Source organism: Moschus berezovskii, chromosome 2, assembly GCF_049115385.1.
Source record: "Moschus berezovskii isolate FMDL1 chromosome 2, NW_MosBer_1.0, whole genome shotgun sequence".
Taxonomy (NCBI): Eukaryota; Metazoa; Chordata; class Mammalia; order Artiodactyla; family Moschidae; genus Moschus; species Moschus berezovskii.
The window spans coordinates 41,607,537-41,620,464 of NC_142461.1; the positions used below are offsets into that span (position 1 = coordinate 41,607,537).

General features: G+C 38.5%; 1 protein-coding gene across 1 annotated transcript in view; it reads left to right on the forward strand.

Annotated features, from left to right (window-relative positions):
* The window catches only part of DYTN (dystrotelin), a 63,093-nt gene that overhangs the window by 20,783 nt on the left and 29,382 nt on the right, over positions 1–12,928 (forward strand). Inside the window, 1 exon segment of the mRNA XM_055398784.2 lies at positions 1,122–1,270. Coding sequence (XP_055254759.2) covers positions 1,122–1,270 — 149 coding nt within the window.

The following is a 12,928-nucleotide window of genomic DNA, read 5'->3' on the forward strand; positions in this document are numbered from 1 at the left end:
GAGGGGAGAGGCATTGGAAATGGATACAGATTAAAAATTTAAAAACTCTGGTTTGGTAAAAAAAAAAAAAAAAATGATGCAGTGAGGCCTCTAGTTGCTAGTGCATTTCACAAGTTTTCTTTTTTAACATGTTTTTTCCTCAGCACTAAAATTCAAGTATATTTCCCTTAGTAAAAACAAAAGAGAAAGATTACTCTCAGTTTTGACTGGAGCCAATATAAAATAAGACTTTATAGCTGACTTTCAAAATAATTTTAAAGAAAACTATAAATATGCAGGAAGAGAATTCAGCTCATGATAATAACAAAGATAAATAGGATGCTTTTAAGGTAGAGAGCATTTAAGATATTCCAGAAATCACTTAGTAGAAATCAGTTTCTCCATGCAGTTGGCCTTACTCTCAAATTCCAAATAGTAAAAGCTGTTGACTTTTACTGTGGACAATTTTCCCTCATGATCTGTTTACCATGAATGGTACACAAAAGTCAAGTGCCTCAATATTACCAAATAATTTTCAGAGGATATTGCTTTACTAAACTTTATTAACTCGGAATCTCAGGTTTATTAGCGTATGATCCTCCTGCCCGGGGGAAAAATAGGTCTTATCGATGTTAGACTGACACCATGTGGTCATTTTGTTATTACACTTTAGATTTCAAGAGGAACATTTTAAAACTTCTCCGTTACTTTGTTTCCTTTTGGCTTACACGTGGGGTCCATGGATGGACTTCAGGTGGCCTCTGAATCCACTGAACTTTTATGGAAAATTAAATTTATGGGCATTTTTCTGGAAATAAATTTCCAAAGAATCCCTCCAATTAGCATCCATAGACCTAGTTCTCTTTCACATCCTCTTTTAGTTTTAGAATTCCACATTCCAGAAGAGGAGTTATTGTGGAAGTTAGGGGGTATTTAATTTGGAAATGGATAGTATATGTATGTGAACAGAGAGAGAATGCGAAGAAGCTCAGATAGGACGGAAGTATGATGATTTTTCTCTGGACATAAAAGTTAGTGAAATAATTTCAGAAACTTTCACGGTGGCCAGTCCACCCGAGTAAGGAAAGAAGACCACGTTAAGGCTGATCTGATGCCCTTTATACTGTTGGCCATTCCAGCAGATGTCAGCAAAGGACAATACAAAACTCATCCTCAGGACCCTCAGACACAATCTGCTCCAAGGGCGCTGTAGGAGGAAAGAAGCTGTGAGAAGGCAATGGCTCCTGGACAAGGTGAATCCAAAGGATATGGCTAACCATGCACAGGCCAGGTGAGTGGATTCCTGCAGGTTGGCAACCCGAAGCCTGGTCCTGGGGTTATGCTACCAGCCCAGGGCATCTGCAGCAGGGGAAGGGGGAAGATGCTGTTCCCCTCTAGAAACAACCTTTAAGTAGAACAAGAGACAAAACTACCTTTAAGTGGCCCATCCCCTCATTTAGTTATCCCAACTAAAGACCTCAGACAGACGCAGAAGATTTTTAATATTATAGGATTTGAATAACTTTCTCCAACATCTTTCTTTTTCATTGATTTACTTTGGAAAGTCTAATTCAGAATTAATATTTTATTTTAAAAAAGGAAAAGAAAGACACATTCCATCACTCACAACCATATGCTATTCACATTTCAGTATTACCAAATCAAGAATTATGCTGTGGATACAGATTTTCATTCTTTTTTCCATTTACATTAAATGGAGAGCATTTGTCCTGTCATTAGTGGTGCTAGTGGTAAAGAACCCACTGACTAATGCAGGAGACAAGCGAGGTGGGTTCAATTCCTGGGTCAGGAAGTCCACAGAAGTAGGAAATGACAACCCACTCCAGTATTCTTGCCTAGAGAACCCCACGGACAGAGGAGTCTGGTGGGCTTTAGTCCATAGGGTCGCAGAGTCATACAAAACTGAAGCAACTTAGCAGTAGCTTCCAAAATATCATTTCAATGACCTCACTCTAATCCTTGTAAAGAAGTGCCATAATTTAGAAGCAATCCCTTAACATTTTGATTCTTTTCAAATTTTGCCCCCCACTAAAATTCTGTAGTCAACATCCCTATACATACATTTTCCTATATGTTTAATACTTCATTAAGATAAATTCACCCGAGTAAAACAATTGCATTAAAAGTTGTGAATTTTGTTAATCCTCAAAATTCAGAATGCCAGTCTGTTTCAAAGGGTTACTCAAAGGACACCCATCACTGTGGTAACTGAGATCCTCTATCACACACCTGAGTACAAGCCTAAAGATGACCTTTTAAAAATCATCATGATCTTAAAGTTTGAAATCACTATTTCTTTGTAATTTAAAATTCCAGAAGATCAAGAAAGAGGCACTGTTTCCATGGGCTTATGATTATCAAACTTTTGGGTGGAAAACAGACAGAATAATCCATGCACTCGTATTTTATCTATCAGAATAGATCACTTTAATAAAATTGATATTCATTTGTTACTTTCTTCTGTAATTCTTTAAACTTTTCTCAGACATCTATCAGCATATATCCATCTCAATTCTAGACCTATTTCTGTGGTCTTTTTGACACTTCATAGTTTGGTGTAATTTAATATATTTTTATAGCAGGTCAGGAAGCAACGGTTAGAACTGGACATAGAACAACAGACTGGTTCCAAATAGGAAAAGGAGTACGTCAAGGTTGTATATTGTCACCCTGCTTAATTAACTTATATGCAGAGTACATCATGAGGAACGCTGGGCTGGAAGAAGCACAAGCTGGAATCAAGATTGCCAGGAGAAATACCAATAACCTCAGATATGCAGATGACACTACCCTTATGGCAGAAAGTGAAGAGGAACTAAAAAGCCTCTGATGAAAGTGAAAGAGAAGAGTGAAAAGTTTGGCTTGAAGCTCAACATTCAGAAAACGATTATCATGGCTTCTGGTCCCATCACTTCATGGGAAATAGATGGGGAAACAGTGGAAACAGTGTCAGACTTTATTTTTTTGGGCTGCAAAATCACTGCAGATGCTGATTGCAGCCAGGAAATTAAAAGACACTTACTCCTTGGAAGGAAAGTTATGACCAACCTAGACAGCATATTAAAAAGCAGAGACATTACTTTGCCAACAAAGGTCCGTCTAGTCAAGGCTATGGTTTTTCCAGTGGTCATGTATGGATGTGAGAGTTGGACTGTGAAGAAAGCTGATCACCGAAGAATTGATGCTTTTGAACTGTGTTGCTGGAGAAGACTCTTGAGAGTCCCTTGGACTATAAGGAGATCCAACCAGTCCATTCTAAAGGACATCAATCCTGGGTGTTCATTGGAAGGACTGATGCTAAAGCTGAAACTCCAATACTTTGGCCACCTCATGCGACGAGTTGACTCATTGGAAAAGACTCTGATGCTAGGAAGGATTGGGGGTGGGAGGAGACGGGGACGACAGAGAATGAGATGGCTGAATGGCATCACCAACTCAATGGACATGAATTTGAGTGAACTCCAGGAGTTGGTGATGGACAGGGAAGCCTGGCGTGCTGTGATTCATGGGGTCGCAAAGAGTCGGACAAGACTGAGCGACTGAACTGAACTGAACTGATAGCTCTAAGCCTTTGACTGTGTGGATCACAATAAACTGTGGAAAATTCTGAAAGAGATGGGAAAACCGACCACCTGACCTGCCTCTTGAGAAACCTGTATGCAGGTCAGGAAGCAACAGTTAGAACTGGACATGGAACAACAGACCGGTTCCAAATAGGAAAAGGAGTACGTCAAGGCTGTATATTGTCACCCTGCTTGTTTAACTTATATGCAGAGTACATCATGAGGAACGCTGGGCTGGAAGAAGCACAAGCTGGAATCAAGATTGCCAGGAGAAATACCAATAACCTCAGATATGCAGATGACACCACCCTTATGGCAGAAAGTGAAGAGGAACTAAAAAGCCTCTTGATGAAAGTGAAAGAGGAAAGTGAAAAAGTTGGCTTACAGCTCAAGATTCAAAAAACTAAGATCATGGTATCTGGTCCCATCACTTCATGGGAAATAGATGGGGAAACAGTGTCAGACTTTATTTTTTGGGGCTCCAGAGTCACTGCAGATGGTGATTGCAGTCATGAAATTAAAAGACGCTTACTCCTTGGAAGGAAAGTTATGACCAACCTAGATAGCATATTAAAAAGCAGAGACATTACTTTGCCAGCAAAGGTCCATCTAGTCAAGGCTATGGTTTTTCCAGTAGTCATGTATGGGTGTGAGAGTTGGACTATAAAGAAAGCTGATTGCCTAAGAACTGATGCTTTTGAACTGTGGTGTTGGAGAAGACTCTTGAGAGTCCCTTGGACTGCAAGCAGATCCAACCTGTCCATTCTAAAGGAGATCAGTCCTGGGTGTTCATTGGAAGGACTGATGCTGAAGCTGAAGCTCCAGTACTTTAGCCACCTCATGCAACGAGTTGACTCACTGGAAAAGACTCTGATGCTGGGAGGGATTGGGGGCAGGAGGAGAAGGGGACGGCAGAGGATGAGATGGTTGGATGGCATCACCGACTTGATGGACATGAGTTTGGGTAAACTCCAGGAGTTGGTGATGGACAGGGAGGCCTGGTGTACTGTGATACATGGGGTCGCAAAGAGTCAGACACGACTGAGCGACTGAACTGAATTGAACTGATAATTCTTTGAAAGGAAAAATACATATTGACTTAGAAATTAGATACCATGCCTATACCTGTACCACATTTACTTAGCAGGTGGTTATCACTGGACTCATAAAGTTATTGAATTTGGCTAACTCTAACTCATCCTTTTTTTTACTGTACTTGGTCTTCGTTGCTTTTGAGCGGGCTTTCTCTAATTGCGGTGAGTGGGGGCTACTCTGTTGTGGTGCGAGGGGTTCTCATTGTGGTGGCTTCTCTTGCTGTAGAGCACAGGTTCTAGAGCTCTGGCTTAGAAGTTGTGGCACAGGGATTTAGCTGCTCAGTAGCATGTGGAATCCTCCTGCACAAGGGATCAAGCCCATGTCCCTGGCATTGGCAGGCAGATTCTTATCCACTGCGCCATCAGGGAAGTCCTGGGTATCATTTTGATGTATATCTTTCAGTTCAGTTCAGTTCAGTCGCTCAGTCGTGTCCGACTCTTTGCGACCCCATGAATCACAGCACGCCAGGCCTCCCTGTCCATCACCAACTCCCGGAGTTCACTCAAACTCGTGTCCGTCAAGTCGGTGATGCCATCCAGCCATCTCATTCTCTGTCGTCCCCTTCTCCTCCCGCCCCCAATCCTTCCCAGCATCAGAGTCTTTTCCAGTGAGTCAACTCGTCACATGAGGTGGCCAAAGTATTGGAGTTTCAGCTTTAGCATCAGTCCTTCCAATGAATAGAGCACAAATAATTTAAATTTAAAAATAAAAGCAAAGATATCAGGTACCAATGTATCTGTCATCTTCAAGCCATTTATTTCACCTTTCCCTAGCAGAGTAACACTAAACTCTGACAATGAGTCAGCTAGATTTATTGCATACTTGACATCTTGTCCAAACCCCTCCATTCTCATAGTTAGAACACCAAGATCGATGCTCTTATTTGCATTTCTTTTGGCCACAGAAGCTTGGCTGATCTTTAAAAAAAAACAAAATAAGATGGTATTCCTCATGCATTCATTTCCCCCAAACATAATGTAGGCCTTAAGTCCCTCCATTAGCTTCCCGTTGTTTTTAAGCTAAAGACTGAACATTGTAAGATGACTTAGAAAACCCCTGCATATTTGAGCCACCCCAGGAACCTCTACAGTGCTATTCTCCCCTCCACACCTCTGTTCTCCAGTTCTGTCCCTTCCTCCTCACCATAGGACTAAGCTGTGTCCCCCAGTCTCAATACTTAAAACCTTTACTTTAAAGAATTGGTATCCTTAGACCGCCTCTCTGCATGGCTGGACTCCTTACCTCTTAAATACTCGCAAAAGGTCTATTCAGATGTCATCTCATCCTTAAGTCCCTGCCTGACTACCTATTTACCATTTTAGCCCCTGTCCCCACTCTGGTACTCCCAAACTTCCTCATTTGTTTTATTTCTCTTCAAAAGTATTTCATCAATATCTGACGTTCTATATGTTTCACTTTTTTTGCTTTAATGGAAACTCCATCAAGGGAGGGAACTTTCATTGTTTCCAGTTGTATTTCCAGAATTTACAATAGCATCTCAATATGATAAATGTGCAATAAATGTTTGCTGAATAACTGATGGACTGAATAATAAAATGGGTGGTTGCATGATAGAGGAATTGATGGATGCTTGGATTGATAACATGGGTCTCTTAGAATGGAGTATGAAGTGTCGCAAGGAGTAATTAATTATCCAGTGTTGGAAGACATTAGTGACGTTTAAACCTGGGACAGAAAGACAAAGAAGTCTTGTTCTTACCCAGCTCCATGAGTGGCTTGGGGAGTGTTTCTAAGACTGTTTTTTTTCACCTGATGATAGAGATAACTTGTTCTTCCTACTTCCAGAGTAGTGTTTGTGGAGATAGATGAAGAAAGGGAATTGCAAGCCCTAGGCAAACCTAGGACTTGCCAACATCCATTGGATCATAGAAAAAGGAAGAGAATTCCAGAAAAACATCTACTTCTGTTTCATTGACTACGCTAAAGCCTTTGACTGTGTGGATCACAACAAACTGTGGAAAATTCTTAAAGACAGAGGGATACCAGACCACCTTACCTGCCTCCTGAGAAACCTGCATGCAGGTCAAGAAGCCAGCAGTTAGGACCAGGCATGAAATAGCAAACTGGTTCAAAATTGGGAAAGAGCTGTATATATCTATATACAGCTGTATACATCAAGACTGTATATTGTCACCCTGATTATTTAACTACATGCAGAGTACATCATGTGAAATGCTGGATTGATGAAGCACAAGCTGGAATCAAGAATGCCTGAAGAAATATCAATAACCACAGATACGCAGATGAAACCATCCTTATGGCAGAAAGTGAAGAGGAACTGAAGACCCTCTTGATAAATGTGAAAGAGGAGAGTGAAAAAGCTGGCTTAAAACTCAGCATTCAAGAAATGAAGACCATGGCATCCAGTGCCATCACTTCATGGCAAATAGATGGGGAAACAATGGAAATAGTGACATTTTATTTTATTGGGCTCCAAAATCACTGCAGATGGTGACTGCAGCGATGAAGTTAAAAGACACTTGCTTCTTGGGAAAAAAACTATGACAAACCTAGACAGCCTATTAAAAGCAGAGACATTACTTTGCTGAAAAAGATCCATTTAGTCAAACCTATGGTTTTTCCAGTAGTCATGTATGGATGTGAGAATTGGACTGTGAAGAAAATTTAACCCTGAGGAATTGATGCTTTTGAGCTGTGGTGTTGGAGAAGACTCTTGAGAGTCCATTGGACTGTAAGGAGATCCAACCAGTCCATCCTAAAGGAAATTAATCCTGAATATTCATTGGAAGGATTGATGCTGAAGCTGAAGTTGCAATACTTTGGCCACCTGATGTGAAGAACTGACTCATTTGAAAAGACTCTGATGCTGGGAAAGATTGAAGGAAGGAGGAAAAGGGAATGATAGAGGACAAGATGGTTGGATGGCATCAGTGACTCGATGGACATGAGTTTGAGCAAGCTCTGGGAGCTGGTGAAGGACAGGGAAGCCTGGTGTGCTGCAGTCCATGGGGTTTCAGAGTCAGATATGACTGAGCGACTGAACAACAGCAACATGCAGAGCTAAATGTTCTTAAAATGTCAATGTGTTATATTCTGTTCACCAGAAAGTGCCGGCCCCTTAAACACATAAGTGAAGTGCACCACAGAGTAATCACTTATTTTCTTATACTCTTATTGTATTCTGTAAAAATAAGTGCGCTATATCAGAAATGATTGTATTTGTCTGTTCATTAGATGTAAATTCTCTGTGAGCAGAGAGTTCTCTGTTTTTCTTTTTAAAAAGTCTCTTTTGTCTGTAATAACTCAAGATGGTAAGATGCTTTAAATAGTTTTTGAATGACGGAATGAAATTAAATGCAGTTGTATAAAATGAAATATGCCTGACCTTAAACTAGTCTACTCTATGCTCTTTTAGCTATGTTGCTAATAAACAAATGTCTGCACTTACCCCTAGTATCTGACCTGGACAGGATGACCTGGGAGATTTTCTGTAATCATCCCTGAACTTCTTTAGAGTCTCATTTCTAGATTATCAAGAGGGAAGGGAATGGAAGTTTTGTTCCTCTTGTTGGTTAATTAGCTCTATATCAACCGAGTAGTTGAAAGAGAGCACAGAGAAAAAGCTGAACTACTTTGTTATTATTTTTTTATATTAGATTGAATAACTGACTTAACATTTTCTAACAAGATTCTCCTCAGTGTCACACCTGATCATTAAAACTTATTACAAACTCTCATAAAATTCTACTTTTATAACAGGCTCTCCATCCAATGTAATAGAGCTGAAGTACCAATGTATGAGTGTGCAACTGAACTGGTAGGAACAGCAGCCACAGAGACCTTCAAACAAATGCCTCAAGACTATCTCGGAGTCTTTGGGACTTTGTGGGAGAGGGTGAGGGTGGGATGATTTGAGAGAATGACATTGAAAAAAAAAATAATAAAAAATACAAGTATTTATCTTTCTCTCCACTCCTTCTAAGGGGTATCATTTGTAAGCAAGGCCTGATTATACGGCTATTTTATCTTAACCTCAAAGCTGTGATCTATTATATTGTATAACCAAAACTAATATAATATGTTGCATGTCAATTATACCTCAATAAAAAAGAGTGAAATTTAAAATAAATAAATAAATAAAAGGCTTTAAAGCTGAAAAAAATTAAAAAATAAAAATAAATAAAAAAAAGACTATCTCAGGCTCAGCAAACCAATGGCAGCAACCCACACCACCAGGTGAGACCAAAGAGGAAAAGAACAGTCAAAGCACAATTAATCTGGACTTGCATTGGTGTGGTGAACTGCCATGGGCCATTCCTTAACTTGGGAAATATTTTCAAGCTGCTAAGATGATCAAGGAAAAATCTAGTAGCGTATTTCTTTTTAGAAGCTCATTACAAGCTGTTTTTATTGTCGTTTGAGCTTCAAAACTGTCAACACAGCTAAGAACTAGGTCAGTAGGTTTTCCTTCGTCTAATCCACCATTAGGAACATGTTTCTTAAAATAGCTTATTTCCAGTCATAAAGTGCTACATATTTATTGTAAAGTTTGGAAAAGTCAGAAACAAGCAAAGAGCAAAATTAAAATGGCAATCAATCTCTAACTATTGTTAATATTTTTGGTTTGTTATTTTCTCTGCAAATATTTCAAATATAGTTTACATCATACTGCAAAATGCATTGATTATATAGCTCTTTAACTGTAAGTTATATTGTGGGTGTTTTCCCATTGCTGTTACAATTCTTCAAGAACATCTTAATGGCTGTAAATTTTTTACATAAATGAACTGAGCAATATTAATCTAACCCTCCTCTGTTGTTGGATATTTGGGTTATTTCCAACTTTCGCTATAATTTCAAAATTTACTACTGAAATCTTCATACCTTAATCTTTGTACATGGCTCCCCACTTATTTCATGAGTGTATACTTTGTAAAGTGGAATCACTAAGTGAGAAGTGGGAACATTTTAAAGACAAAATTGCTATTTAGAAAGGATATACCAAATTACCGAAGAAAGCAATGGCACCCCACTCCAGTACTCTTGCCTAGAAAATCCCGTGGATGGAGGAGCCTGGTAGGCTGCAGTCCGTGGGGTCGCTAAGGGTCGGACACGACTGAGCGACTTCACTTTCACTTTTCACTTTCACACATTGGAGAAGGAAATGGCAACCCACTCCAGTGTTCTTGCCTGGAGAATCCCAGGGATGGGGGAGCCTGGTGGGCTGTCGTCTATGGGGTCACACAGAGTCGGACACGACTGAAGTGACTTAGCAGCAGCAGCATACCAAATTACACTCCTAGTGAGTTCAAGTAACTCTCTGAATCTTTGCTAATATTGACTATTAACATTTTAAATTTTGTTAATTTTATGAGGAGGGTGTAGTTTATTTGTCATTATTTCTATTTGTCTGATTAAGGGTGAAATGAAACTTCCTTTTCCCCACATAGTTTAAAAGTGAAAGTGAAGTCGCTCAGTCGTGTCCGACTCTTAGTGACCCCATGAACTGCAGCCTACCAGGCTCCTCTGTCCATGGGATTTTCCAGGCAAGAGTACTGGAGTGGGGTGCCATTGCCTAGTTTAAACAGTAGTTATATTTCCTTTCTGTTGGTGTCTGATGCTCATTTGTACTGATAAATCAACTTGATTTATTAACGGATTTTAACTTTTTAAATGTTAAGTTTAACTGTGCAGAACCTTTCTTTATAGTTATTTTCTTTAATCTTATTTATAATGTAACTTGTTATATAGATATTTTCAATTCTTATGTAAGTGCTCTCAATCTTAACATTCCTGACTTTTTACACAGCTTTATGCTAGGAAAGATTTACCATTAAGAAATCAAATTACTTTTTAGCTGTATTTCTTTTAACACTACTTGATTGTTTTTTAACATTTAAAATTTGAATATACCTGGCTGTTATTTTGATATATGTTAGAAAATGAGGATATTCCCTTACTCTTACTTTGCATTTAAATAGCTAGATTTCTCTGACTTCAAATTAATCCTTTCCTTTTTTAAATTCTATGTGGTGGTTTCTTTAGTATATAATTTTAACCATTTTAGAATGTGTTTTATTGCCATCTATTTGGCTCAATTGCTTTTAATTTTATTTTTAACACAATAATATTTTTTAATCATTCTAGCTTTATGATACCATTAGCATACTATGGAACAAATGTTTTCTTTTTCTTCAATTCAAAATGCATTCATTATGATCTTTCACACCATCAATTTAACTCACATGGGATAATTCACAAAGTAACCCAAAGTTGATAGTTTCCATTTTTGTTTGTTTTTCCTATTGAGATATAATTGATATATAACATTACATTAGTTGCAGATGTACAACATAATAATTCAATGTATGTAGAACTCTGAAATGCTCACCATTAGTCTAGTCAATGTCCTCCACCACACATAGTCACAAACAGTTTTTCTTTCAATAAGAATGTTTAAGATCAACTCGCTTAGCAACTTTTGAATATACAGCCAACTACATTACTAACTATAGTCACCATGCTGTATCAGAGCTTATTTATTTTTTAACTGGAAGTTTGCATCTTCTGATCACCTTCATCCATTTTGTCTACCTCCTACGCCCTGCTCAAGCAATCACTGGTCTATTTTTGTACCTATGTGCTCAGTTTTTTGGTTTGGGGTGTTTTTGCAGTTTTTTTGTTTGTTTGTTTTAAGATTTCACATACAAGTTAGATCATACAGTATTACTCTTCATCTGTCTAAACTATTTCAAATAACATAATGCCTTCAAGGTCCATCCATGTTATTGCAAATGGCAAAATTTCCTCCTTCTTATGGTTCATTTATAAATTTTATATATACACAGATAGATACAGATATATCACATTTTCTTTATCCATTCATCCATCAGCGGACATTTAGGTTGCTTCCATGTCTTGGCTATTGTAAACAAGCTGCAGTGAACATGGGTGTGAAAGTATCTTTTCAAGTTACTGTTCTTGTTTCCTTTGGATAAATATTCAGATGGACTTTATGTATCGTATGATAGTTCTAGCTCTGATTTTTTTGAGGAATCTCCAAACTGTTTTCCACAGTCGCTGCATCAATTTACATTCCCATCAATAGTGCACAATGGTTTCCTTTTATCCACATCCTCACCAACACTTGTTACTTCTTGTGTTTTTGATAATAGATGTTCTAATAGGGATGAAGTGATATTTCATTGTGGTTTTAATTTTCAAGTTCCTGATGAGTGTCTTCTCATGTTCCTATTGTCCATTTGTATGTCTTCTTTGGAGAAGTGTCTATTCGTAGAAATTCTGTTCATTTTTAAAATTAGGTTATTCGTAGTTTTTGTTAATGAGTTATAGGACATGTGTGTGTGTGTGTCTGTCTATCTATCTATATGTCTGTGTGTCCTGTACATTTTTTCTTTGACCTTTGTGTTAGTTCAAGCTGCTGTCTTTGTTTTCAGTGGTCTCTAGGCATCTAGAATGCAAAAGTAGGAAGTCAAGAAATACCTGGAGTAACAAGCAAATTTGACCTTGGAGTATAAAACGAAGCAGGTCAAAGGCTAACAGAGTTTTGCCAAGGGAACGCATTGGTCGTAGCAAACACCCTCTTCCAACAACACAAGAGAAGACTCTACATATGAACATCACCAGATGGTCAATACTGAAATCAGATTGATTATAATTCTTTGGCAGCCAAAGATAGAGAAGCTCTGTGCAATCAGCAAAAACAAAACCAGGAGCTGACTGTGGCTCAGATCATGAACTCCTTATTGCCAAATTCAGACTTAACTTGAAGAAAGTAGGGAAAACCACTAGACCATTCAGGTATGGTCTAAATCAAATCCCTTATGATTATACAGTGGAAGTGACAAATAGATTCAAGGGGTTAGATCTGATAGACGGAGTGCCTAAAGAACTATGGATGGAGGTTCATGACATTGTACAGGAGGCGGTGATCAAGACCATCCCCAAGAAAAAGAAATGCAAAAAGGCAAAATGGTTGTCTGAGGAGGCCTTACAAACAGCTATGAAAAGAAGAGAAGCTAAAGGCGAAGGAGAAAAGGAAAGATATACCCATTTGAATGCAGAGTTCCAAAGAATAGCAAGGAGAGATAAGAAAGCCTTTCTCAGCGATCAATGCAAAGAAATAGAGAAAACAATAGAATGGGAAAGACTAGAGATCTCTTCAAGAAAATTAGAGATACCAAGGGAACATTTCATGCAAAGATGGGAACAAAAAAGCACAGAAGTGGTATGACTCTAACAGAAGCAGAAGATATTAAGAAGAGGTG